Here is a 26,168-nt window from a genome sequence, read left to right as displayed (position 1 = left end):
GCTTGCACTCTCTCTGTCTCAAAAAAAGAAAGAAATCCCAGCGTCCAGTCTCTGCAAACATGTCCCCGCAAATGACAGCGAGGGCCCAGAGCTGCGACCTACCAGGTACCGACGGTAACAGGTGCTAGTTTAAGGGGCTGACAGACATCATGCATTTATTTACCCTCACAACCACCTAAAGACTTAAAGGCTCTTTTCATTCCCATTTTCCCATGAGGGGGACTGAGGCACCCCGAAGGCTGTGGCCCCCGGGGCAGGGGTGGGGTGGGAGGTTGGGGAGAGGGAAGATGGCATATCGCTTTGGTAAGATGCTTCTGGTTTGTTCCACTGCCCGGACACGGTGCGGAGCCTGCTCCTCCACACCCAGGCCGCCACTGGGGTCACTAAGCCCACCAGACACGGGGTACCTGGGGGGGCTCAGCCGGTTAAGCGTCCGACTTTGGCTCAGGTCTCGATCTCGCGGTTCGTGAGTTCGAGCCCCACGTCATGCTCTGTGCGGACAGCTCGGAGCCTGGAGCCTGTTTCAGATTCTGTGTCTCCCTCTCTCTCTGTCCGCCCCCCGCACGCCCCCCCATACTCTGTGTCTCAAAAAATAAATAAACGTCTAAAAAAAAAAATTTTTTTTTTAAAGTAAGCCTACCAGACAGGTTGCATGTGGTCTTGGAGGGAAGATCATCCCTCCCTGTCGTTTTCATGCCACCCTCCCGTCCTGCCATATCTGGGACTGTTCCAGGTTTTGTGGGGAAAGGCCTGCGTCTCTAGAAACCTTTCTGTCCCCGAGCAGGCCGGGACAGCGGGTCACCCTGCGGTCGTCTGTGATTCTGTGCGAGGCTGCACATCTTTTCTGGGCTCATAGCAAGAACAGCTGCGGGAGGGGAGCGGCAGGCAGGGCCTCAGTGAAACTTTGCTCACTTTAAGCGGAGGGCCGTTGTACAGGTGTGGAAACTGAGGCCCGGAGAGATAAGTCCCCAAGGTCGCACACCTAAAGAGAGCCTGAGGCAGAACTTGGACGTGGGCCTGCCTGTCACCACGCGGTCACCGGGGAATGTTTTTAAATTTAAAAAAAAAAAATTTGTGATGTTTATTTATTTTTGAGAGACAGAGCGCGAGCGGGGGAGGGGCAGAGAGAGAGAGAGAGAGAGGGAGACACAGACTCCGAAGCAGGTTCCGGGCTCCGAGCCGTCAGCCCAGAGCCCGACGCGGGGCTGGAACTCACGGACCGCGAGATCGTGACCTGAGTCGAAGTCTGACGCTTCACCGACTGAGCCACTCAGGCGCGCCCCCCCCTCCTTTTTAACTGGGTGGGGGGAGTGTCTGAACGCCCCGTCTCCTCTTGCAGGCCCGCAGACCTGGGCCGCAGTGTCCCCGAAGATCATGATGGCGTATATGAACCCGGGGCCCCACTACTCGGTCAATGCCTTGGCCCTGAGTGGTCCCAGTGTGGATCTGATGCACCAAGCAGTGTCCTACCCAAGTGAGTCCGGTCCTTCTCCTGGCCAGCCCAGCTCTCGGTGGTCCCTGGGGTCCTTCGTCCTCAGGGAGAAGAAGATGGGGGACTTCCCGGGGCGACCTCAGAGCCACGCATCAGCTGTCTGTGGTCATTTGCAAGCGCCAGACTTCGGGGCATCGGAGCCCGTTGGACGGTCATGACATTTTCGGATGTGGCGCCCTCTAGCCCAACCTGGCAGTTTTATACACTCCCAAGTGGTGGAATGTTTTCCCTGAACGCGTCTCAGCGCATCGGAACTTTTGTTGTTTTATTTTATTATTATTAAATTTTTTATTAAATTTTGTATTTAATTTTATTATTTTTTAATTATTTTATTCTTTTTATTATTAAATTTTTTTAACGTTGATTTATTTTTGAGAGAGAGAGAGAGAGAGAGACACGCAGTGTGAGCAGGGGAGGGGCAGAGAGAGAGCGAGGGAGACCCGGAATCCGGAGCGGGCTCCAGGCTCCGAGCCGTCAGCTCAGAGCCCGACGCCGGGGCTCGAACCCACAGACCGTGAGACCATGACCTGAGCTGGAGTCGGACGCTTCACGGACTGAGCCACCCGGGCGCCCCAAGTGCATGGGAAATGTTAGAAAGGGGGATACACCTCCTTCCAGGGCTACAGCCAGTTGTTGGGGTGAGGCAGGAGCCCCGAGATAACAGGCAAAGCGGAGCCCCATTTCCCGGGGGGATGGAGTGAGGTCTACAAGGTCAGGGAATGGGCACGCCCTTCTTTGGGCCAGACGAGCACCCAGAAAGGGCTTCTTGGCAGCCTCAGGGCCTCCCACAGGCGGACGAAGAGAACGGGGGGCCCAGGTCACCTGACGGCCCCGCTGCCCCGTCTCGGCCGTAGGCGCCCCCAGAAAGCAGCGGCGGGAGCGGACCACCTTCACCCGGAGCCAGCTGGAGGAGCTGGAGGCCCTGTTTGCCAAGACTCAGTACCCGGATGTGTATGCTCGCGAGGAGGTGGCTCTGAAGATCAACCTGCCGGAGTCCAGGGTTCAGGTGGGATGTTCTGGCCGCCCCCCTCCCCCACCCGGAGCCCCAGCCCCTCCTGGGACCCAAGCGTGAAGGGAGAAGGGGGAGTCGGGGAGTCAAAGTCATAACGAGCCCTCATAACCCCTCTCCCCCATTTTTCTTACCCTTCCCTCCACCCTCCTTGCTGCTGCTTCCCCCAGCACTCCTGCCATGCACACTCTGGCCACAGGCCCTTTGCACCTGCTGTTCCCTCCACCTGGACGTTTTTTGTTTTTGTTTTTTTAATGTTTATTTATTTTTGAGAAAGCGCGAGCCAGGGAGGGGTGGAGAGAGAGGGGGACAGAGGCTCCGAAGCAGGCTCCGCGCTGACAGCAGAGAGCCGGATGGGGGGCTCAAACTCACGAACCGCGAGATGATGATCTGAGCTGAGGCTGGACCCAGGCGCCCCACCCCCCCCAACCTGGGAGGTTTCTTCCTCATCACTTTAAGTCTCTGCTTATCAACCAATCAGGTCACCACGTCCGTCAATGAGACCTAGACGGACTGTCGCATTTAAAGTTGCAATGTTTAGGGGTGCCTGGGTGGCTCACTTGGTTAAGCGTCCGGCTTCGGTTCAGGTCATGATGTCACAGTGTGTGAGTTCGAGCCCCGCGTCGGGCTCGGTGCTGACAGCTCGGAGCCTGGAGCCCGCTTCGGATCCTGTGTCTCCCTCTCTCGCTCTGCCCCTCCCCCTCACTCACACTCTGTCTCTCTGTCTCCTAAAAATAAATAAACATTAAAAAAAAAAAAGTAAAGTCACAATGTCCCTCGCCCTCCCCACGCTACTGTCCCCTCCTCCCGCTCAGTTGGTTCTTCCATAGTGTCTATCACCTTCTAGAAGGTTCTAGAATGCCATGCAATGTACTTACCTACTGTTTATTTATCATCTGTCACTCTCAACAAGAATGTCAGCTCCACGGACGTGTCCCCAGAGTTCACGCATGTTTGTGATGGAATGGACGGATGGATAAGTGTGTATGTGTGTGTTTGTACGATCGTGTGTGTGTGTGTGTGTGTGTGTGTATGATTGGATGGACGGACAGACGGGCGGTCGGATGGATGGATAGAGTGTCCCGGCAACCGACTGCCGGACCGGGGGGTTGGGACTCTCCGGGGCTCCCCCCCACTCGCCCACCCCTTCTCCCCACCCCACCCCCCCCAGGTTTGGTTCAAGAACCGCAGGGCCAAATGCCGCCAGCAGCGTCAGCAGCAGAAGCAGCAGCCGCAGCCCCCTGGGGCACAAACCAAGGCTCGTCCGGCCAAGCGGAAGGCAGGCATGTCGCCAAGATCCTCCTCGGACGTCTGTCCAGATCCCCTGGGCATCTCAGACTCCTACAGCCCCCCTCTACCCGGCCCCTCGGTCTCCCCCACCTCGGCCGTGGCCACGGTGTCCATCTGGAGTCCCGCCTCCGAGTCCCCTCTGCCCGAGGCCCAGCGGGCGGGGCTGGTGGCGGCCGGGCCCCCTCTGACCTCCGCGCCCTACGCCATGACCTACACCCCCGCCTCTGCTTTCTGCTCTTCCCCCTCGGCCTACGGGTCTCCGAGCTCCTATTTCAGTGGCCTGGATCCCTATCTGTCCCCCATGGTGCCCCAGCTGGGGGGCCCGGCCCTCAGCCCCCTCTCCGGGCCCTCCGTGGGCCCCTCCCTGGCCCAGTCCCCCACCTCCCTGTCAGGCCAGAGCTACGGTCCCTACAGCCCCGTGGACAGCTTGGAATTCAGGGACCCCACAGGCACCTGGAAATTCACCTACAACCCCACAGACCCCCTGGACTACAAGGATCAGAGTGCCTGGAAGTTTCAGATCTTGTAGAAGCCAGCTCTGTCTCCGCGCCTCGTCTGAACCGGCCCCGGGAGGGTGTCCCTGGGGAAGCAGGGCGGAGGTTGGGGCCTCTCTGGCTTCGTGCGCAGGGCTCACTCGCCACGGCCCACCCCCTCCTCCCGGGAGGGTCTCCTCGCTCTCCGGGGGCAGGGGTGGGGGCGAGGGGCACACTTCAGTAGGTCTTAGTAACCCTCAACCCAGCCCCGGCTCGCGTGGATTCTAGCTGCCTTTTGAAACCACGAGCCCCAGACTCCAGAAATTCTCTTGGTGAGAATTTCGCCCCGAGACGAAATTCAAACGCACTCGGCGGTTGATTTGGCGAGGGGGGCGGGGGAGGGGGGGGACGGGTACTGGTGAGGTCAGAATCAAGAGGCCCGCGACCACCCAGGGAGGGAGGCTCAATTCTGTACTTTCCGTGTGGAACACTTCCTTAGCATATGGCTAGAGATCCTTCTAGAAAATCCAAAGACAGACTTTAAGAAGCCCCACCATGGAAGCTTAGGCCAGTTGTATGGTTAAATTAAAAACATCCATTTGGCAGATTTCACAAACCTTGGGTTTACCTGGTAGGTTTAGGGGGCTGTCTGATCTATCGATCTATTTTTTTTCTTGTTAGTTTCTTAACTAATGATGACTGTGTCATCATTCACACAGTCTTTCGGACATTGAGAACGGGCATATTTGGTGGGAGAATGGAAGGCAAGTCGCCTGTTTCCTGTCTCCTTTTAACCCTTTTGTTTTAGGATTTTTAAATTTTATTTTAGAGAGAGAGAGAGAGCAAGCGAGCAGGGGAGGGGCAGACGGAAGGGGAGAGAGAGAGAGAATCCCAAGCCAGCTCCTTGTTCCCCGCAGGGCTCGATCCCATCACCCTGGGATCGTGACCTGAGCCGAAACCAAGAGTCGGACGCTCCGCTGACTGGGTCGCCCAGGCGCCCCTGTGTCAGGATTTTCTAAAGGTGACTTTCACCCAAACATCGGAGGAGTTTTGGTATTGCATGGGGTGTCCTAACTATAGCTGTGGGTGTTTCAGGAAGAAAGAGCAGGTGGCGGGCTTCCCGTCTGTTAAACGTGGGGGTTGAGGGGGGAGAAACGGATTAGGAGGAAGTCCCACGTTTCAGATACCCAGTCCCTCTCTTAGAGTCTGTTTTGGGCGGGCCCGGACGAGAGAGCCTGGCCCGAGGAAGTTTTCCTGGGGCAGCGCTGCATTTCTTCCCGACCCACAGCGTCCGAGAGCAGCACTGGGAGAATTCTGAGAAGGAGTCAGGCGTTTTGACACTCGTGGGAGTTTGGCGCGTTGGCCTTGCTTCCTCAGTCCGAATTTCCCTTTCGTTTTTTTCGGCCGGGGTGATCGGCAGCCACGAGCCTTTCACCGGTGGGTTGCACGAGGCACAGGGTGGGAGGAAGTAGGAAGGGCGGAGAATCTCCCAGGTGCCCCGCCGGCCGGTTTCCGTGGTATGAGTCCTCCCACTACAGCTGATTTCAAGGCGCCAGTCTGGGCTCGCGGACCCAGAGCGGGACGCATGCCATCTGGGCTCACGAGCCGGTAGGAGCTGGCCCCAGGCCCCTGGTGCAGGAAGGGGTGTCAGGAGGCGGGCACGGTGTGCAGAGAGGCTGGGGGGGTGGGGCTCAGATGAGTTTTCTGGGTCCAGGCCAGGACAGGTGCGCACAGCCTAGACCCCCGAGACCCCTGCACACTGGGGTCACTAGAGGCCACAGAGCTGGATTACTCAGCACACCATGTGAACGTCTCTCAGGGGCCTGGGCCACGCTGGCCTCTGGGCCATTAGACCCCCGGGACTGGCTCAGTCCAGCCTGGGGCACAAAGGATACACAGAGGGGTAGGGGCTGGGGGCCACAGACACAGGCTAACTGGGGCTGAGAGGTCAGGAGGCCCCCTTATTCTGTATCCCTTTTTCCACTCACTGGAACTCCAGTCCCCTTCCCGAAAAGCCACTCACGGAGCGACAGCAATTAAAATGTTGACTCTCGCTTGAAGTCTGGGTGATTTTTTAAAAAATTTCTGTGAAGGGGCAGGCGGCGTGGGGGTGGGGTGGGGCGGTGGAGACAGGGGTTGCCCTGTCCTTTCCCTCTCTCCCCGACCTGTATCTCTGGGGTCATGGATGTGTCCACGTGCTCTCTCAGTCTGGTCGCCGACTTTTCCTCGGTTTCTCCCTAAAGCCAATTAAGCAGGGATGTGGACTCCAGACGGCTAGCTTCTCCCACCTGCTGTGACCTCCCTGGGCACCAACCCCCCCCATCCCCCTCTGCGAGGGAGGGGGGGATGGCCATGCTTCCTGCCTTGGTGGCCCGTGTAAATATTCAAGCCCTCCCTATCAGCCACCTTCAGGTCCTCCCCCCCCCCCCCCACCCGCCCCAGCCATGTCCCTCTTATCTCTGCTTTTCTCTTTCTTTTCTTTTTTGTCCCCGGCTTTCTGTCTCTCCAACTGTAAAGCACCACTGTCTGCCCCTGTTCTCAATCCCTGAGTCCCAGCTTAGGATGTGTGTGTTGTGGGTCCCTGGGGAGGGGACCCAGGGGTGGTGGGGACAGACAGACTTGCCGTCCAAGCCGGGGTCAGCCACTTCTGGTCACGTGACCCTGGGCATTTCTCCTCGCCTCAGTTTCCCCGCCTGTAACACTGAGAAGACCTACCTCGAGAGAATGAGACGAGATCATTATACCAAGTACCTGGTGAGCGTCCAATAAACATTTATTTTTGTGCTAAAATATCCAGCACATGAAACTGACCATTATTATCATCTTAAAAGCGTGCAGTTCGGTGGTTTTAAGTACATTCACAGAAGAGGCCGTGTAGACACAAGAGGCCACATATTGTACGATTCCGTTTATTTGTTTGTTCGTTTATTTATTTATAATGTTTATTTTTAGGAGAGACAGAGCCTGAGTGGGAGAGGGGCAGAGAGAGAGGGAGACACAGACTCCGAAGCGGGCTCTAGGCTCTGAGCGGTCAGCGTAGAGCCCGGCAATGCGGGGCTCAAACTCACCTACCTCGAGATCATGACCTGAGCCGAAGTCAGACGTTTAACCGACTGAGCCACCCAGGCGCCCCGGGGGAATATTCTACGTCTTGATAAGAGTAGTGGTTCCATGACTCTATATGATCGTCCAAATGCCTCAAACCGTACTGTTAAAATGAGCCAATTTTATACCATATAAACGATACGTTGATAAATTGGAAGGAAAAAGGAAAAACCCACTGAGCACACACTATGTGCCAGACCCCGGAGAAAGCCAGTCCAAACTCTTTTAATTCTCAGAGATGATCCACCCCAGAGGTGCTGTTCGTATCCGACGGTGCTGTGACCATCCCCCTTTCACAGATGAGAAAATCGAGGCAGTGGGAGGTCAGGCGACCTGCCTAGGATCTCACAAATACGAAGAGGTAGGGCTGGGATTTATATTCATCTTGCTGGACCCTCTGGGACCCCCTGGCTTTTCTCCCCTCCCCTCCGACTGTGATCCTCCCTCATCCTTCCTTCCTCCCTCCCCTCAGGTGTGTGTCTGTCTCTCTTCTCACCCCCACGTGTCTGCGTCCTCTCCCCCCCACCCCCCACCCCGGCCCTCCTGGTCTCCGGGCCCCTCCCTGGTTGTCTCCTCTGTCCCTGAACCGGACTAATTTAGCAAATGCTCCAATCTTCTTATGATGGTCCAGCCTCAGCAGAATGGCTGGGAATTAGCAGGGATTAGGTTCAGACACATGACCCCGCCCCCCCTCCCATCCCTGGGGGAGGCGGAGGCGGGGCGGAGCGCTCCTCGAAGACAAATGAGTTCTAACTACGGGACGACTTCCTCCATGGCAAATCTCGCCTAGGACATGTGGTACTAATGAGATCACAACCAAACTCTCCAGTGGGCGCTTACCATGTGCCAGGAACTGTTAGACACTTTCCTTGTATTTCTCCCTCCCTGAATCTTCATTCCAGCCTCATGCGGTGGGCGCCATCCCCCAGCTCCCCTATTTTATGGATGAGGATGGGTTAAGGAGCCTCCCCAAGGCAAACGGGATCCAGTCCCAGCCTTCCCGGCGCTTCTCAGGGCAAATATGGAACAGAGGCTGGGAGGGGGGAATGGAATGGCTGGCCACACAGCGTTCAAGCATGACTTCTGCTAGGTGACTTCAGGGATGGTGCTTTCAGCCCCTCAGAGTATAGAGGAGATGGGGGGGGGGCATCCAGAGGAGGTGAACACGGAGAGTCAAGTGCACTCAGAAAAGGAGGAATAGAAAGGACAGCGGAGGAGGGGATTAGGTAGGAAAAGAGAAGCCAAGACAGATGCTAGGAAGGGGCTTTGTGCAACTTGTGCTTCCTTCCTTAAGTAGGAGGTAGAGTCCTCCAGTGAAGTCTATGGGGCTGGAGTTTTTGCGTAGGAAGGTTAACTATGCGCTTAGTTTATTCAACAGATATATCATTGTTCCTATTTTAAGATTTCTTCTTGGGTCAGCCTCAGAAAGTTGTATTTCTCAAGGAATCCGCCCATTCTTTTTTTTTTTTTTTAAGTTTGTTTGTCTGTTTTTATTTATTTATTTTGAGAGAGGGTGCGCACAACCGGAGAAGGGACAGAGAGAGAGGGCGAAAGAGGGTCCCAAACAGGCTCCACACTGCCAGCGCAGAGCCCCACGCGGGACCCGAACTCACGAACCGCGAGAGCATGACCTGAGTGGAAATCAAGAGTCGGATGCTGAACTGACCAGGCGCCCCCCCAAATTGGTCCATTCTTCTCTACGTTGTCAAACGTGTTGGCATACATTTGTTCGTGATCTTCTAATTTCCATTGGATTTGTCCGTAGCATTAAAGGATATATCAGGCCCAGATAGGAAGAAAGCCTAAAGCCAACCATCTGTAATGTCATCTCAAGAAGTTAAAAATGAGCAAAGAAATAGTAAAGATGAGAGCAGAAATTAATAAAATAAAAAAATACACAATAAAAAAAAGACATGAGCTGTTTTGCTAAAGGCTATGGAAATCAGTACAAAAATACTCACAAAGATACCAGGAATGAACATGGGGCGTTATGAAGAGTCCTACATTAAGATATCAATGATCGGGGTGCCTGGGTGGCTCAGTCGGTTAAGCGTCCGACTTCAGCTCAGGTCATGATCTCATGGTTCATGAGTTTGAGCCCCGTGTCGGGCTCTGTGCTGACAGCTCGGAGTCTGGAGCCTGCTTCGGATTCTCTGTCTCCCTCTCTCTCTCTGCCCCTACGTCTGCTCATGCTCTCTTTCTCTCTCAAAAATAAATAAATGTTAAAAAAAAAGATATCAATGATCATGAAAGGATATTATGAACAACCGTGTGCCCAGAAATTTGAAAATTGAGATGACAAACTCCTAGCAAAACACAACTTACCAAAGCAAGCATGCACAAAAATGTAAAATCCAAATAGTCCTATTAAAGAATAATCCAGGGGTGTCCCCACTGGCTCAGTTGGTAGAGTGTACGACTCTTGGTATTGGGGTGGTGAGTTCGAGCTCCACATTGGGTGTAGACTTTACTTAAAAGTAAGTGAATGAAAAATAAAACACAAGAGGGTGCCTGGGTGGCTCAGTCGGTTGAGCGTCCGACTTCGGCTCAGGTCATAATCTCACAGTCTGTGACTTTGAGCCCCGTGTTAGGCTCTGTGCTGACAGCTCAGAGCCTGGAGCTGCTTCGGATTCTGTGTCTCCCTCTCTCTCTGCCCCTCCCCTCCTCATGCTCTGTCTCTCTCTGTCTCAAAAATAAATAAACATTTTTAAAAAATTTAAAAAAAAATAAAACACAAGTACATTATTTATATATAAAAAAGAAGAGCAATCCATAATTAACATTTTTCACACAAAGAACACACCATGCCCATTTGGCTTTGCCAAGGAATTGCACATAACAATTAAGAAGGAAATTAGGGTCACCTGGGTTGCAGTCAGTTAAGCGTCCGACTCTTGATCTCAGCTCAGGACTTGATCTCAGGGCTGTTGTTTCAAACTCTACATTGGGCTCTGATGGGCATGAAGTATCTAACAAAATCTGTGCATGATGGCTACACAGAAAACTATACAATATAACATCAACCAAAAGGACTGAAATAGACCATCATGAATGGGCAAGGCGCTCAACTTCATCGGCCATCAGGAAAATAAAAAATGAAGCCACAGTGATCTTTGTCTACCAACCCATTGGCGTGGTAAAAATTAAAAGACGGACAATGCTAAGTTTGGGGGAGGATATGGACGAAACGGAAATATAAACTGGTAAAATCACTTTGGAAATCGATCAAGCACAATCCACTGGCGCTGAGCTCAGGAAATTCCATTCCATGGCTGTATGGCTCAGAAATTCCACCCCTAGGAAGACACCAAAAGAAATGCACACGCCTGTGTGTCGCAAGACACGCACAAGAATGTTCACAGTGTCAGTGTAATAACACCAAACTGGAACCAAACCAAATGCACACGGACGAGAGGATGGATAAGCCAACCGTGTCATACCATGCAATGGAAAACCGCACAGACATCAGAATGCAGACAGACCATGGTCACAGGCAATAGGGCGGGGCGGGGGAGGGGGGCTCTTACAGACAGTGATGAGCGACAGAAGGCAAATGCAAAAGAGGACACATTCTGTGATTCTATGCCTGTCAAGTTTAAAACCAGGCAAAACTAACCTGTAGGATCAGAAGACAAGATGGTGATTGTCTTTGCTTGGTGGAGCATAGGGGAGCTCGGAGATTGCTGGGAATATTCTGTTTCTCTCTGGGCAGCGGATGTAGGGGTGTTCTCTGTGATAACTTGTTGCATTTTTCTCAATGTTATATTCAGTGAAACGTTCCCTTTGATTTTTTTTTTTTTTAATTTTTTTTCAACGTTTTTTATTTATTTTTGGGACAGAGAGAGACAGAGCATGAATGGGGGAGGGGCAGAGAGAGAGGGAGACACAGAATCGGAAACAGGCTCCAGGCTCCGAGCCATCAGCCCAGAGCCTGACGCGGGGCTCGAACTCACGGACCGCGAGATCGTGACCTGGCTGAAGTCGGACGCTTAACCGACTGCGCCACCCAGGCGCCCCTGATTTTTTTTTTTTTTAATGTTTCCCCTTAAAGAAGCTAAGGTCTGGGACCAAGGCCAGGGGTAGGGGCCCAGGTTGAGGAGGGAGGCATTCACCTACAGAGGTGGTCCCTGATTTGTCCCGATTCAGACCAGCTAAATCAGCATCATCTGGGAACTCGTCAGAAAGGCAAATTTGGGGTCCCACCCCCAGAACCCATTGAATCAGAAACTAGTCGGGAAGGGGGAGGCTTGGTAGTCTGGGTTTCAATAAACCCTTTAGGGGATTTCTGATGCTGCATAGAATTTGAAAATCTCTGAGGGGAGGTGCTAGGGAGGGAGGCTGGTTCTTCAGGCAATTATAGTGTTTGATCTGTGTCACCTGCAGGGTGGAGACCTCGCAGACAACCAGTGGCTTTGCCCTGGGGACAAATCTGTAGGGACAGGAGTGGGATCTCCCAGGTTCTTTCCTGAGCAGATGTCGGCAGCATTCAGCTCTCATGCACGTGTAGACAGACCCTGGGATAGTCCCATTGTACAGGTGGGGAACATCAAGGCTGCGGGGGGAGGAGGTCTTTGCTCAAAGTCAGGCAACCGATGATGGTAAGGACCTCCGGGGATTCCCAACTGCTCAGTCACAGCATTTGGCATGTTGACTTCAAGGGATGTGCTAAATGGGGGAACTAGTCAGGAGCTCCCAACAGCCGGGAGCTGGCCAGGCACTCACAACCAAGACTTGGAGCCCTCCGGTTGCCTAGAAGGTCAGTCTTTGTGTGGAAATGATCATGTCTCTGTAATCGTGTCTGATCGCTAAGAGAAACACGCACATGGTCCAAACCGCCAAAGAGACGATGTTCCCCACGCAGACTAACACGGGTGACGTTATCCATACAAACGCTGACTCCAGCCTCTCCAACCTCCCCATCTTCTAGACGTGACAGCCAATCACAGAACGACCCCCGTCTCCTGACATCATCCAACCCGGAGCAAAGCCTCGCTGACTTTTTTTTTTTTTTTTTAATTTTAACATTTATTTATTTTTGGGAGAGAGACAGAGAGAGACAGAGACGAGCAGGGGAGGGGCAGAGAGAGACACACAGAGAATCCGAAGCAGGCTCCAGGCTCCGAGCCGTCAGCACAGAGCCCGACGCGGGGTTCGAACCCACGAACGGTGAGATCATGACCTGAGCCCACGTCGGACAAGTCAGTGGTACAAGTCAGTGGTGTTAACTCCATTCACGATTTGTGCAATTATGACCACTATCCATCTCTGGGGATTTTTCTATCATCCCAAACCGAAACTCTGTCCCCATTAAGCACTGACTCCCCATTCCCTACTCTTGCCAGCCCCTGGAATCTGCTTTCTGTCTCCAGGCCTATGGGGATATGCTTATATGGGTACAAGTATGTGCTTGAGTCCCTGACTTCAATTCTTTTGTGCATAAACATCACTTTTCTTGGAACCTTCCCCCAGATCATCTCATACAAGCCCTCGTCCTATGTAGGTCCTCTCAAACATCCTCTTACTGAGATACCCCAGGGTTTCCATGGTGTGTGTCCCCACTCCCTGCAATGGGATGCTAAACCCACATTAGCTCAACTCCTGGTGTCCTGATGGTCCTCAGCTGAGGGACATTGACTGCTATCATCAAGTCTGTTTCCAAAACCAGCCTACACCCCAAAAGCATGAGAAGGTCAGATTCTCTGTCCTCTTGTTACCGGACAGAGGACCCGTTCCAGACTCGGGTTCCGCTGCTTGCTGCTAGGAAGCCAGTACTCAACACACAAGTGTTGGTGGGAAAGGAAAAGGTTGCCTTATTGAGGAAGCCAGTGACCTGGAAAGATGGTGGGATAATATCTCAAAGACCACTTTCCTCCGTCCAGGGGAAGCCGGAGGGTTTAAAGGGGAAGGTGAGGGGCGCTTGGGTGGCTCAGTTGGTTAAGCGTCCAACTTCGGCTCAGGTCATGATCTCACAGCTTGTGAGTTCGAGCCCTGCGTCGGGCTCTGTGCTGACAGCTCGGGGTCCGGAGCCTGCTTCGGATTCTGCGTCTACCTCTCTCTCTGCCCCTACCCCGCTTGCATTCGGTCTCTGTCTCTCTCAAAAATAAATAAACACTAAAAAAAAATTTAAAGGGGAAGGTGAGGAAAATGGTGCAGCAGAAGCCTGCGGTCGACAGCGAATCATTTGTCCATGCAAGCCTTCCCAATTCTTCCAATAATCTGTCAATAATCAAGGCTCTCAGGTGTCTGTGATGAAAGGCTAGTCCCGCAGCCCCAAACAAGCCCCATCCAGATACCTCCCTGCACCGGGAACCCATCACTGACGACACCAGGGCTAGCGGTGGCTGTTTTCCAGGGTATCTTCTGGAAAGTCTGGTCCGTGGTGCCTCAAGGTCAGCGGTCTGCAGGATCTCGAGGGGAGTAGGATAGTTCTGCTACAAACTGTGGGGTGTAGGCAGCGAGCAAGAAGCTGGAAGCAAGTTAACCCTAATGACCAGTGTGAGGGGCCCCCAGGTGGCTCAGGTCATGATCTCACGGTTTGTGGGTTCGAGCCCCGCATCGGGTTCTCTGCCGTCAGTGCAGAACCTGCTTTGGATTCTCTGTTCCCCCTCTCTCTCTGCCCCTCCCCGACTTGTGCTCTCCCTCAAAAACAAATAAACATTAAAAAAAAAAGGAGAGGAAAAAGAAAGACCCACGTGAGCACCGTCACAACGCCACCAGTACACCCAGGCACGACCCCTCTTCTCAATCTGGGCCAATCTCATCAACAAAATGGTACATTTAATTTCTATTAAACATGAGAGAGAAGGCGGCCTCTGGGCACATCTTAAAGACCAAGGACATTGCTAGAGGATCCCTCGTTGACTGCAGAGCCCTCGACTTGGTGACCCCTGTGTTCCCACCTGCCCAAGAAGGAGAAACAACGTCCAGTGAAGGCGGAATGTTGCCGGAAAGGAAGGAGCACAGAGGCGCACTGACGGTGTGATGGCACCGTGAGATGCTCGGGCAGCTCAGGGGAGCGAGGTCAACCTTGAACAACGAGATCCCTCTGCCACCTATGATTCGGTGCGCGATCGCCTATTTAACCTTCATCTAGCACTGATGATCATAAGAGGCCCCCCACTGCCCGGGAACTGAGGCTTGTAAGTTGCGTGCTTCCCGGACTCGAGTCCTGAGCAGGACCCCAGGCCAGCGAGGAGCTCAGCCTGAGGTCTAGATGTGGGTCTATGCAGCTGGGGGGGGGGTGGGGGGAAGGGGGCTGGGCCCCTGTGACCCCAGCTCCTGAGTCCAGCACCTAAGGCAGCCCCAGCTCATTCATTCACAAAGACACGGGGGCAGCCATCCACCTGCTCCCCCATCGGCCTTCATCCCATAGGAAGACCAGCACGGACCCCGAGCCATCACCGGGGCCACGTGTCTGAGCACCCGCCCCATCCAGGACTTGGGGGGAGACTCAGAGAAGGGACCAGAGGGCGAGCGTGGTGTTGGGGGCCAGCGGGGTGGCTGTTGGACCGACCAGGCGGGAGAGGAGGGGGCTGGACAGGGAGGCGGGGGGGAGGGACCCCCAGGACTGGGGGGAGGGGACGACACCCGGGGCACTGGCTGGAGGGGCCCTTTCCTGGGCTGGGGACTCCCACAAGGGGCAATGCGGGGTTCCCTGGGCTAGAGCCCCCTGAGGGTGGGACCAAGACTCTCTGGCCACTGAGGCCCCAGCCCCCAGGCCCCAGCCCAGGGCCTGGGTATCCAGAAGCTGCTCAGTAAGGAAAGGATTACTCCATCCTGGGACTCCTCTGGGGGCGGGGCTGAGGGTGGGGAGAGTGGGAGAGTCCCAGGACCCTCAGGGTGTGTCTGGGTGGGCACGGCAGGTAGGTGGGATTTAAGGCCCCGGTGGGGTGGGCAGGGCCCCACACGCAGGCGACCGACCAGCGGGCAGGATGCAGGAGCCAGGCTCCCCTGAGGGTGCGCCTGGGCCTGCGCCAGGGGCCGGGGCTGAGGCTGGGGAGGCCTCTGGGCCTCCAGAGGAGGCCCCCCGTGTTGGGGAGGGCGTCCCACACCGTGCTGTGGGGACTTCGTGGGGCCGGGACAGAGGGCCTGGTGCACAGCCGTCCCCTGTGAGCAGCCTCAGGGTGGCTCTGGCCCTGGATGGGAGGGGCTGGGGGAGAGGTGGGAGCCCGCCTGCCTGGGGCAGCTGCCTGGCCGGGCCTGGGGAGCTCAGCCTGCCTGCCTTCCGCGGCCGTGGGTGCTGGAATCACAAGACAGCCGTTACTGCGCCCATTTCAAAGATGTGCCCACTGAGGGCCCGACGGGCTCAGAGACTTGGGCTGGGCCGTGAGAGCCAGGGCCCGACCCCAGGGCGTCGGGTCCAGCTGCCACCTCATGCACGGCCGTGCCTCCCACCTGCTGGTCGGGGCCTGGCCCGGGCAGGGGGAGGGTCTTTGGTGGGCGGGGGGCCGTCTGTGGGGCTTGTCTGAGCCCGTTTCTCCTCGGGTCAGGCCCCCCCTCAGCCCGAACGCTCCCGAGGCCCCGGAAGAAGCGCACCGTGTACCTCAAGGAACAGCTGCAGGAGCTGGAGAAACACTTCTGGGCCAACCGGTACCCGAGCTACCAGGAACGCGTGGCCCTGGCAGCCAGGCTCAACCTGGACGAGCACCAAGTGCAGGTAAGACCCCGCCCCCCTCCGTCCCCACTGGCCACAGGGTCCACTAGGAAGGTGGCACTCCTCCGGCTGGACCACCTGCCGTCTGTCCCGGGCTACAGGGGGAAGGCAAGCCAGAGGGTCCCAGGGCTCCCCTGGCTCACAGGGCTAGCAAGGGGCCCCCTGTGGGGACTCAGGGCCGGACCCCAGGCTCACCGCCACCCTGTGCTGCGCGAACCAGCCGGCATGAGCCCGCCCAGACTGACGGCCCGCTGGGTGTGGGGGCACCAGAGCTCAGGGCCTCTGTGAAGGCGGGGGACCCTCTGGGGCAGGCCCCTTCCTGGCCCCCGGGCTCCCGGGTGTCCAAGCCCCGCCCCCACTGTCCCCTGTATCCTCGGGGGACCTTGAATTGGGCTCCGGGGGGCCCTAGGGAGAGCTCTGCGGCTGCCGTGTCTCCTGAGCCGCCCCACACCTGGGACAGAGGCGGGGAGGTGCCCCTGCCTAGCCCGTTTACACCTCCGCCTTGTCCCCTCGGCCCCTCCAGGTGTGGTTCAAGAACCGCCGGGCCAAGCACTCCAGCCTGCAGGGACCGCCCAAAGGGCGAGGTCGGGGAGCCAGCGCGCCCGGGGGCCGCGGAGCCGGCGTCCCCCAATGTGTCCCTGCCCCTCCCCCCGTCCTTGTTCCCGCCCATGTCCCTGAGCACGCCCCGGTCGGGGTCCCTGTCCCTGCTGGCCCCGCGTTCCCTGGGGGCCCAGGCGCCTGTCACCCCGCTCCGCACAGCCCCCGGAGGATCCCCCCCGCGGCAGAGCCTGGCACCTGCAGCCGGAGCGCCGCCCCGCGGGCCGGGCAGGGCTCCCAGGGGTCTATCCAGGCTGCACCAACCCCGGCCCCGGCCCCGGCTCCCGCCCCCGCCCCCGCCCGGCTTCAGGGCTGCTCAGGCTCAGACATCTGGCCAGACGCCGGCTGCGTGCCAGCCCCCAATTTCACAGCGGTCGTCTCCCCCCAAGACCCCTTGGAGGGATCCCCTTTCCCCTTGATGGCCCAGTCCCAGGAGGGAGAAGACCCTGCAGAGGACAGAGACTCGGACTCTGCTACTGAATTTATAGGCGAATCTGTCTCCGAAAAGCCCTGCAGTTCCCACGGGGCCAGAGGGGACTAAGGTGTCGTAGGCTTGCGCGCCCATCGCGTCCACGTGGGTGCGGACCTGGCCGGCGGGGGTCGGGCTGCATGCACATCGGATCATCAGTCCTCCTGCCATCCCACCTGTGGAGGCGGCATCTTGTGGTCACTGTGTGGCCACCCAACATCGCGCGGCTCAGGGGTCCCCGCATTTAGGGCGCACGCGGGCGTTTCGGTGGGTTCCCAGGTCTGGCGTGGAACTCCTTGCTACCAGCGTCTGTTTCGCGGATGCTGGGAGCGCTTCCTCTGCAGGCCTGGGGCAACCTCACTGGGAATTTAATCGAAATCGCATCAGATCCATAAATGGTTTGAGGAGGAACCGACATCTTTCCAACAGGGGGCTTTCCAACCTGAGCATATAACTCAACTCGTTCATTTGGTGGTTTGCAAAGACGCTCCTGCGAAATGTTATTTAACCGCAGAGGTCTCGGGTCCATCTTTCTGGAGGGTGATTTTGTAGCATTTTTTATCTTCACGGAGCCTGACTTTTTAGATGATATTTAAACATTTGTTTTTATTTCCGTTTGTCCTGTATGTAGAATTCACTGCTTTAGTTACTTTGTATCCAGGCACCTGGTTCGATATTTTTAATCCTGATAATTTTCCAGGACCTTGTTGGTGGATTGATAATTTGGAAATTAATAAAGTTCATGGTCACCTTGGAAATGTTTTCCTGCAGAGCTGGCTGGTGTTATGCCCTTCTGTATACTGAAGCCCCCCCCCCCCCCCAACTCTCCTGGAGACACCCCCTCACTCCTTTCTGCCCCTGTCTCTTCCCCCTCCCTTCCACTTCTTCCTGCCTCCCCCCTGTGGCCGTCCTGGCCCCGGGGGTCTCCCCACAGCTGCTTCTCTGACCCCGTCCTGGTTCCATTTAGCAAATGTTCCAATCCTCTTAGGCCAGGCCAGCCTCAGCAGAGCAGAGAGGGAATTAGATCAGATTTGGGGGAGGGGTGCTCCTGTGTCAGGCCCTGGAGGGGAGTGTGGGGGTCGTGGAGACCCGGCCAGGATGTAGTGAAAACCCCTCCTTCTCGGACACCGACACCCCAACCCAGTCGTCCCGGACACAATGCAGGGAGAAATCTAACTTAGCGTCCATCCCAGCACAGGGGGGAGCTGAGACTTCCTGAGAGTCCCTGAGGACTTCCGGAGGTGGGGGCAGGGATGGAGGGGTAGGAGGAGTCAGGTAAGGTTCAGACTCACCCACCGGGCAGGGGGAGGGGGGCTGGTGTCCCCCGGAGCCACCGATTGGCAAGCGGATGGATTTCATAACAACGGAGACAGGTTGCTTTTGCCGGGACTGGCTGCCCAGAAAGTGAGTGGATTAAGACACACGGATCCCTCCCGTCTTTGCCTTGTCAATTCCCTTTTAGCTTTTATCTAAGCGGCCCCAGCAGCCCTGCCCCCTCTGAAACCAGCGAACTTTGTCACCCCCCAAGGAAGTTTTCCCAGGCTCTACACATTCCCAGGCTGTGTCCAGCACCATTCCCAGTGGAAGCATCTGGACTTTCCCCTCAGCTAAGGAAGGAGAGGGGTGGGTGGTAACTTCTCAAAGGCTTGGGACTTCCCTGTATCTATGTCCCCCAAGAAAGCGCCAGAGCAAGACTTTCTCTTTTTTCCTACCTATTGCAAAAAAAAAAAAAAAAAAAAAAAAAAAAAGGCACTGTTAATCACTCCAATATATGGCTAGTTGGGGCGTCTGGTGATTGAGTGTCCGACTTGAGCTTCTGTCTTTGGGTCAGGTACGATCTCACCGTTGGTGAGTTGGAGCCCTGCATCTGGGTGGCTGCACAGAGCCCGCTTCAGATCCTCTGTCCTGCCCCCCCCCCCGCCCCTCCCCTGCTTACTCTCTTTCTCAAAAATAAACATTAAAAATATTTGTTAGAATCAAAAAATGAAAAACCCTCCAACTATATGGCTAGTCAACACGGTTGATCTGTTGGGACCCATGGTGACCCCTAGGATCCCGAGTGATCCGTCTCTGGTGGTTTTCGCGGTGATCCTCATAGGGCCATGGGTATTCGTGGCAAGGTAAGAACCTACTGTGTGTCTTACCCTGGAGAAGGTGAGACTTTTAGATTGAGCCGCAGTGCATGTAGGAAGAGAACTCAGGATGTATGAGAAGAGTTTACTGTTTGTACCTTCCACAAATGGGTTGCGTTTAAGAGACTTCATTCTGTCCCTAGAGGTGGTGCAGGTAGACGGGTGTTTCTCTTGCGGGGACTGGAGGGAAGGGAGAAGGAAACCTGGCAAGATCTGGAAGGAGGGGGCCATTTGCCAGAAGGGACAGACGGGGGCTGGGGGAGGTCTGCATCAGCGGGCAAAGGGGTAACCCGGTTTGAGATATCCGGGAAAACGGCGCGGGATATAGTCAGCCCCAGAGACACAAGACGCCCCATTGTCCTGGATGAGCAAAGTGTGGGAAAGATGGAAAGACCACAGCCACTGTCCGGGGGTCTGGAGGAATGATCGCCAATGTCTAGTCTCGGTTTCCACGGAGCTCCAGACAAGGAATCGGAGAAAGGAGAAGAGGGAACCCCTTTCCCAGAGGGGACAAACTGAGTCTCCGAGGGGTGCTGAGGATGAGGCACTGCTTGAGTCGGACACAGTCGTCACCTGAGACCCGGGTGTGCTGGTTCCTCGTCCCAAGTGATGCTCACGCTTTGGGAACCACTGCTCAAAATCATGGCTCTCCAACGTTGCCACCCATTAGGGTCGCCTGGGACTTTTAATGTTCCCATACCCCCCGCCAATTAAGCAGTGTCTCTAGGGGTGGGACCCGGGCGCCCCTATATTTTAAAGCTCTCAGGGGAGAGGCGCCTGGGTGGCTCAGTCAGTTAAGCATCTGACTCTTGGTTTTGGCTCAGGTCATGATCTCATGGTTCGTGAGTTCAAGCCCTGCTTCGGGCTCTGTGCTGTCAGTGTGGAGCCTGCTTGGGATTCTCTCTCTCTCTCCCTCTCTCTCTGCCCCTGTCCTGTTCATCCCCCTGCCTCTCAAAATCAATAAACTTAAAAAAAAAAAAGCTCTCAGGGGATTCTCATGTGCACAGCTTGAGATCTGTTCTCAGTCAAGTCCCTGCCCAGTAAACGGACTCAGGGAGTTGAAATATTGCCATTATTATTAAGACCATGCCAGACTTTATTTCACTAAATGAAAATTCAAAGTGGCTATATCTGGGGCACCTGGGTGGCTCAGTTGGTTAAGTGTCTGACTTCAGTTCAGGTCACAACCTCACGGTTCGTGGGTTCAAGCCCTGTGTCAGGCTCTGTGCTGGCAGCTGGGAGCTTGGAGCCTGCCTCAAATTCTGTGTCCCCCCCCCCCCTCTCTCTGCCCCTCCCCCGCTGATGTGCTCTCTCTCAAAACTAGACATTAAAAAAAATTAAAAACAAAGCAGAATGGCTGTATCTGACTGTCCCTTTTGCTAACATAAAAAAAAAAATCAAGTGCCACAAAAATAAAGCTTTTTTCATGGTTGTTGTTTTTATAGTAAATGAACACAGTATCCGATTTTGCTTGGAATTTTTTTTTAATTAAAACCATTTTTTTTTTTTTAACTCTTCACCTGAAATTCCTCGAAATAAAATGCCTAACAGGAAATAGCTCTAAAGGAGCGCAGCTTTGAGGTCGTTGTTACGGTAAACCACGGGCGGAGAGACACAGGTCAAATCAAACATGAGGTTCATTCAGGGCCGCCCTGGGGGACGGAGAGAAACGGGGTGCTCCCATACCTGTTGCGATGCCTGGAGGCCACCAGGGGGCACCCCCACACCACCGCTTCCGAGCTGGACCTTGGGTTGGGACCTTGGGAGAGATGCACCACGTTCAATGGGAGAAAAGCCAGAGGTAACATAATGTTGTATTTGTTTCCATTAGTATGATTTAAAGCTAAAACCACACCGCTAGGAAATACTGATGTGGCAAGGATTTGGAACCATGGCTGATGGGAACTTAAATCAGCTTTGCAAAACTGTGGACACACATCTTAGGGTCTGGCGATTCCAGCCCTCAGGTGTATACCCCACAGATACGTTCACCAGGAGATGTGCAAAAAGATACAGGCAAAGGTGCGTTAAGAATTATAAACCTGGGGCACCACCTCCTGGGTGGCTCAGTCGGTTAAGCGTCCTCCTCTTGGTTTTGGCTTAGGTCATGAGCTCATGGTTTGTGAGCCCAGGCCCCGCATCAGGCTCTGCGCTGGCAGCTCAGAGCCTGCTTTGGATTCTCTTTCTCCCCCCACCTCTCTCTCTCTGCTCCTCCCCCACTCGTGCTCCCCACCCCCCCCCCCCCGCCCTGAAAAATAAACTTAAAAACCATACACACAAGAAAAAGAATTATAAACCTAAACGAGAAGCTCCCCAAATGCCCGTCAGAAAGATAATGGATTAAATAAGTTGTGGTACATGCACCCAGTGAGATACTGTGCCTGAGCTGGAATCTCAGGAACGTGGTGATGAGCAAAGGGGGCCAGGCACAAAATGTTGCTTTGCCACTGAACTTCCGGAGAGCACAAAACTTGAGAAGAGGCTGCCCGCTTTCCAGAGTGACTTACAATGTTGCGTTTCTGCCAGTGCTATGGGCTGAAGTTTGCGCCTCTTTCAAATTCTTTTGTGGGTAAAACCTAATGCCCACAGTGATGGGATTAGGAGGTGGGGCCTCTGGGAGGTGATGGGGTCTGGAGGGTGAAGGATTATGAATGGGCCCTTACGAAAGAGGCCCCAGAGAACTAGCTTCCCCTCTTCTGCCCTGTTCAGAGGCAAGCAGAAATCTGCCGCCGGGAAGGGGGCCCTCACCTGATCATGCTGGCGCCCTGATCTCAGACTTCCGGTCTCCATCTCAGACTTCCGGTTTCCAGCACCGTGAGAAATAAATTTCTGTTTATAAGCCACCGCGGTGTATGGGTCTATGGTGGGTTTTTGTTTTTTTTTTTTAATGTTTATTCCTTTTTGATAGAGTGTGAGCGGGGGAGGGGCAGAGAGAGAGGGAGACACAGACTCCGAAGGAGGCTCCAGGCTCTGAGCCATCAGTACAGAGCCTGATGCGGGGCTCAAACTCGTGAGATTATGACCTGAGCCGCAGTGGGTCGCTCAACCGACTGAGCCACCCAGGCACCCGTGAAATGTTTTAGAGGTAGACAGAGGTGATGGTTGCACAACACTGTGATGGTGCTCAATGCCACTGAATTGTTCACGTTACAATGGGGGATGGTATGTCACAAATTTTACCTCAAAACGTTGCAAGTGTATGTTATACTTTAATTGAAAAATTGTATGAGAGGAAGCTTGAGTCTGAGAATTTACCTAATTTGCCAAAGCTTCTACAATTAGCAGTTCACCAGGGTCTTGATTTGAATGCCAGCTCTTCCCCACAAATGTCCTACCGGTTCCCCACCCCAGCACGGTCAGCGTGGCGCTGATTGCCATTGAGCGTTGACCGAGACTTTTTTCCCAACAAAAGGAGTCATCCACATGGAACAGACATCAAATCTTTATTGGTCATAATGATCTGGGAAAGGATATATTTTGAGAGGCAGTTGATGAAGCCTATAACTTCTGTGCCTTCCAGGACCGAGACTTATCTAAAGACTGTGGGAAAAAAACAAAAAACCAGAGGTTAGGAGTGTATCACAGTCTATCAGTCTCCAAGACAAAATCATCGGTTTCCTCTCTGATGGGAGATCTGGTCTACCCCTAGAAGCGAAATAGCATGAGTAGGTGGAACAGGATGGAGGAACGTTGCGGATTGGTAGCCTTTGGAGAGTTTAAGGCTTTCTCTCTCACTCTCAGATTCAATGGGCCACTATTGGCCATTTTGATTTCTTGCTTATTTAACACAAGTCACATAGTCTGTTATTCGAAGAAAATATTAAATTGATAATTTCCAGCGTTCAGAAAGTTAAAAATGGGCAGTTGAATAATGTTGACGGAGGATAATTTGGAATAACCTAATGTGTAAAACACACACTTGAGATGTACATATCCTTTGACCCAGTGATTCCACTCCACTATTCTAATAACAATAATTTTAAAAAGCCAGCCCTTACACACTCGCTTAAAAATCAATGTAGAAGGTACCCATAAAAGACGAGCAAATTATACTTAATTATTTTGTAAAGGTTATTTATTTATTTTGAGAGAGGGAGCACTTGAGAGTGTGAATGGGGGAGGGTCAGAGAAAGAGGGAGAGAGAGAGTCCCAAGCAGGCTCCATGCTGGCAGCACAGAGCCCAACATGGGGCTCGATCTCACCACCGTGAGATCATGACCTGAGCCGAAATCAAGAGTTGGATGCTTAACTGACTGAGCCACCCAGCTGCCCCTACCTGTTCTCCTTTAATCTATTAGTGCCAGAGAAGCCTCCGTCCCACTCATCCTGCATATTTTTTTTTTACCTACTTGTAATTAATATTATTTTATTTGGCTGTGCACTCCATCTGAAATCTCTTTTTATATAAAAAAAAATTGGAAAGTAAGGGAAGGAGGGGACAAAGGAAAGATGGAGAAGAAAGAGAAATGGATGGAAAATACAAACACCCTCACTCTGTATTAGTCGTTGTTCCCAGTGCTTTGTATAATCCAAGTGATTTGACCTCCCTGCTTTCATAACCCCCTGGGAGGTAAGTCCAACGAGTATGCCCATCTCCATAACCACTGTGATTGGTAACAAATGGTTATCCATTAAATGCACATTTGATAAAATAAGAAAGCAGCCAGCATAGTGCTAACTTTACCTCTTGCTGTCTTACTCTGAGTTTTCCTTGATTTTTAATCGATTAATTCTATTACTGTAAAGCCAGTTATTTTTGTTAGCTGTCTTAAACTTTCTGGGCCATGGCAGTAAAAAAGAAAAGAAGGAGGGAGAAAAGAAGGGGGGGAGGGGGAGAGAGAGAGAGAGATGAAACACCTGTTTCTGAGAACCTAACCTGTTATAATCCCAGGAGTGGTCTCACAAAGCAGGTGTTAAATTAAGATGGGGATTTGGAGCCAGATCACTCGTAGCCCGGGATGCCGAGGAGACCCCCATCATTCGTTGGGGGTGAACAACATGTAGCCTCTGGTGCAAGGTGGTGGTCTGATTGTTAAAGTTCTCACTGGAGTTGAATTGGGATCGTATCCCAGTGGAGGGGCATACACTAGCTGGTTCATTGTGCCAGGAACTTGGAAAGACCCAGGAAGCAGCAATTATACAAACAATGGAATTGGATCGCTATAGTACAACACTACTGATGTCTTATTATAAAGTCACCAAAAGCTGCGAGTGAGTAACAGGCAATTAAAAGCCAAGTGTGGAAACCACAGAGCCCTCCTGGGATCTTACCAAGAAGTGAAGCTATCGGCGAACCTAGGAATTAAAAACTATTGGCCTAGCTCCCGAGAAGGTTCAAGGATCAGCAAAGTCAGTTGGGGGAAACAGCGGGATCTGTTGTGTGTATAGCACACAGCTGCAACCCACACGGTTGCTGTGCGTGGGTCCCGAACAGGGCTGTGACTTCTCTGGAAGCCCAACAAGAAATGTCAACCCAATCACTTATAAGCGTGACAATGTGGATAGGGAAAGAGCGATCGCTCAGCTTAGATTCCAATGGAGTGCCCCACATGGGTCTCCATCTGTGAGTCACTGGTGTTGTGGACAATGACCCCAAAGACAATTCCAAATTAATGGTTGTACACGTTTTGATAAAACCACGGAGCTGTGGGGTAGAAACGAATGCCGACTTTGGCCACCACAGAGTCCGGGCTAGGTTTGGGGCTTTATCTCTTACTAGTTGTTGGCTTGGGTGCCCAGGCTCTCAATGCCTGTTTCCACAACCATGAAATGGCAATTTTGATGGGGAAAGCTCATACCTGAGCGTATTGTAGGGGCTCATTTGATGGGACCAGTTAATAAGTAGTCTCTGCACAAAACTTCATTGAGATGATAGGATTTGACACTGTGTTTGGGTATAATTTAGCTGTTTAAGCCTTGGTTTCCTGGTTTCTCTGTGGGCCTAATGACACCTGTAATCACTCCTTGAGATCATTGCTAAGGTTAACTGAGATACTATCGGACACTCAATAAAACCCTCAGTGTAATTCAAGAGCACAGAGATGGGTGAACTCTTGGAGGTCTGTTGACCAGGCTTTTCTCCTCCCTGTGTCTTCTTTTCCATGGAAACCAGCCTCATTTCTTTATCCTCATGGGATGAAGGACAGATCGTTCAATCCAGGGGCCAGCAAGCTAGAGCTCAGAGGCCAAATCCAACCTGTCATCTGTTTTTATGACCTGTGAGCTATTGGTTTTCTTATTGTTAAGCGGTTGACTGAAAACAAACGTCAAAAGGCGACTGATACTTTGTGACACCTGAAAATTACACGAGCTTCAAATTCCAGGGTCTATAAATAAAGTTTTATTGGCATACAGCTAAGTTCAGTTTTTTTTTTAATTGCCTGTGGCTGCTTTTGTGATAATTGGCAGAGTTGAGTATGTGAGAGACCGTAAGACCTGTGAAATCTAAAAAGTCTAAAATCCTTACGAATGGGCCCTTCACAGGAAGTGTTTGCTGACCCCCAATCTAAGCCATCACTGGAAAATGTAGACCCCAAGCTTCCCTTTTTATTAATCTAGAAGGTTCCCCACTTTCAGAGATCCCTCACCCCCACTCCTCCTTCTGCAGCCAACTTACTTGTGAGGAGAGCATTGCTTCCATTTTCCATCTTGGTTATAATTTTTCGTCAGTGAGCACCAGCTCCGATTCAAAATATAGCCCTCCTTGGTGCATTTGTGGAAGAGTTTTTTTCTGAAGAGGAAGGGGAAGGTGCATTTGGGGGGTCTGCAGACAAAGGAAGGAGCGGGAGGGGACATACAAACATGGCAAGTTTTATCATCAATCATTGCTAACCTCCCCACCCATGCTTTTTCTACCGCCCTGAACTGTTTTCAGAGTGGTCGACACATGTAGGACAGTCCAGATTTGGACTCAGATTTATCCCAAACACCAGAAGCCACACAGTCTGC

The 26,168-nt window shown here is 53.4% G+C and overlaps 1 protein-coding gene across 1 annotated transcript; it reads left to right on the top strand.

The window, feature by feature from the left end:
- The first annotated feature begins 1,374 nt into the window (after nt 1-1,374).
- On the top strand, nt 1,375-4,402 carry CRX (cone-rod homeobox). The gene is made up of 3 exons (XM_042920348.1): nt 1,375-1,474; nt 2,347-2,498; nt 3,673-4,402. The coding sequence occupies exons 1-3, from the start codon at nt 1,375-1,377 to the stop codon at nt 4,318-4,320; spliced, it is 900 nt and encodes a 299-aa protein (XP_042776282.1). The 3' UTR covers nt 4,321-4,402.
- The last annotated feature ends 21,766 nt before the right edge of the window (nt 4,403-26,168 follow it).

The sequence above is a fragment of the Panthera leo genome, chromosome E2 (genome assembly GCF_018350215.1).
Source record: "Panthera leo isolate Ple1 chromosome E2, P.leo_Ple1_pat1.1, whole genome shotgun sequence".
In the NCBI taxonomy this organism is placed as follows: Eukaryota; Metazoa; Chordata; class Mammalia; order Carnivora; family Felidae; genus Panthera; species Panthera leo.
This window is presented reverse-complemented; position numbering and strand designations above follow the sequence as displayed.

Bases quoted from the DNA above. Each gene is read 5' to 3' on its own strand.
- CRX (XM_042920348.1), top strand. From the start codon at position 1,375: ATGATGGCGTATATGAACCCGGGGCCCCACTACTCGGTCAATGCCTTG. The intron at 1,475-2,346 runs GTGAGTCCGGTC...TCTCGGCCGTAG, and splicing joins CCAAGCAGTGTCCTACCCAA to GCGCCCCCAGAAAGCAGCGG. The intron at 2,499-3,672 runs GTGGGATGTTCT...CACCCCCCCCAG, and splicing joins TGCCGGAGTCCAGGGTTCAG to GTTTGGTTCAAGAACCGCAG.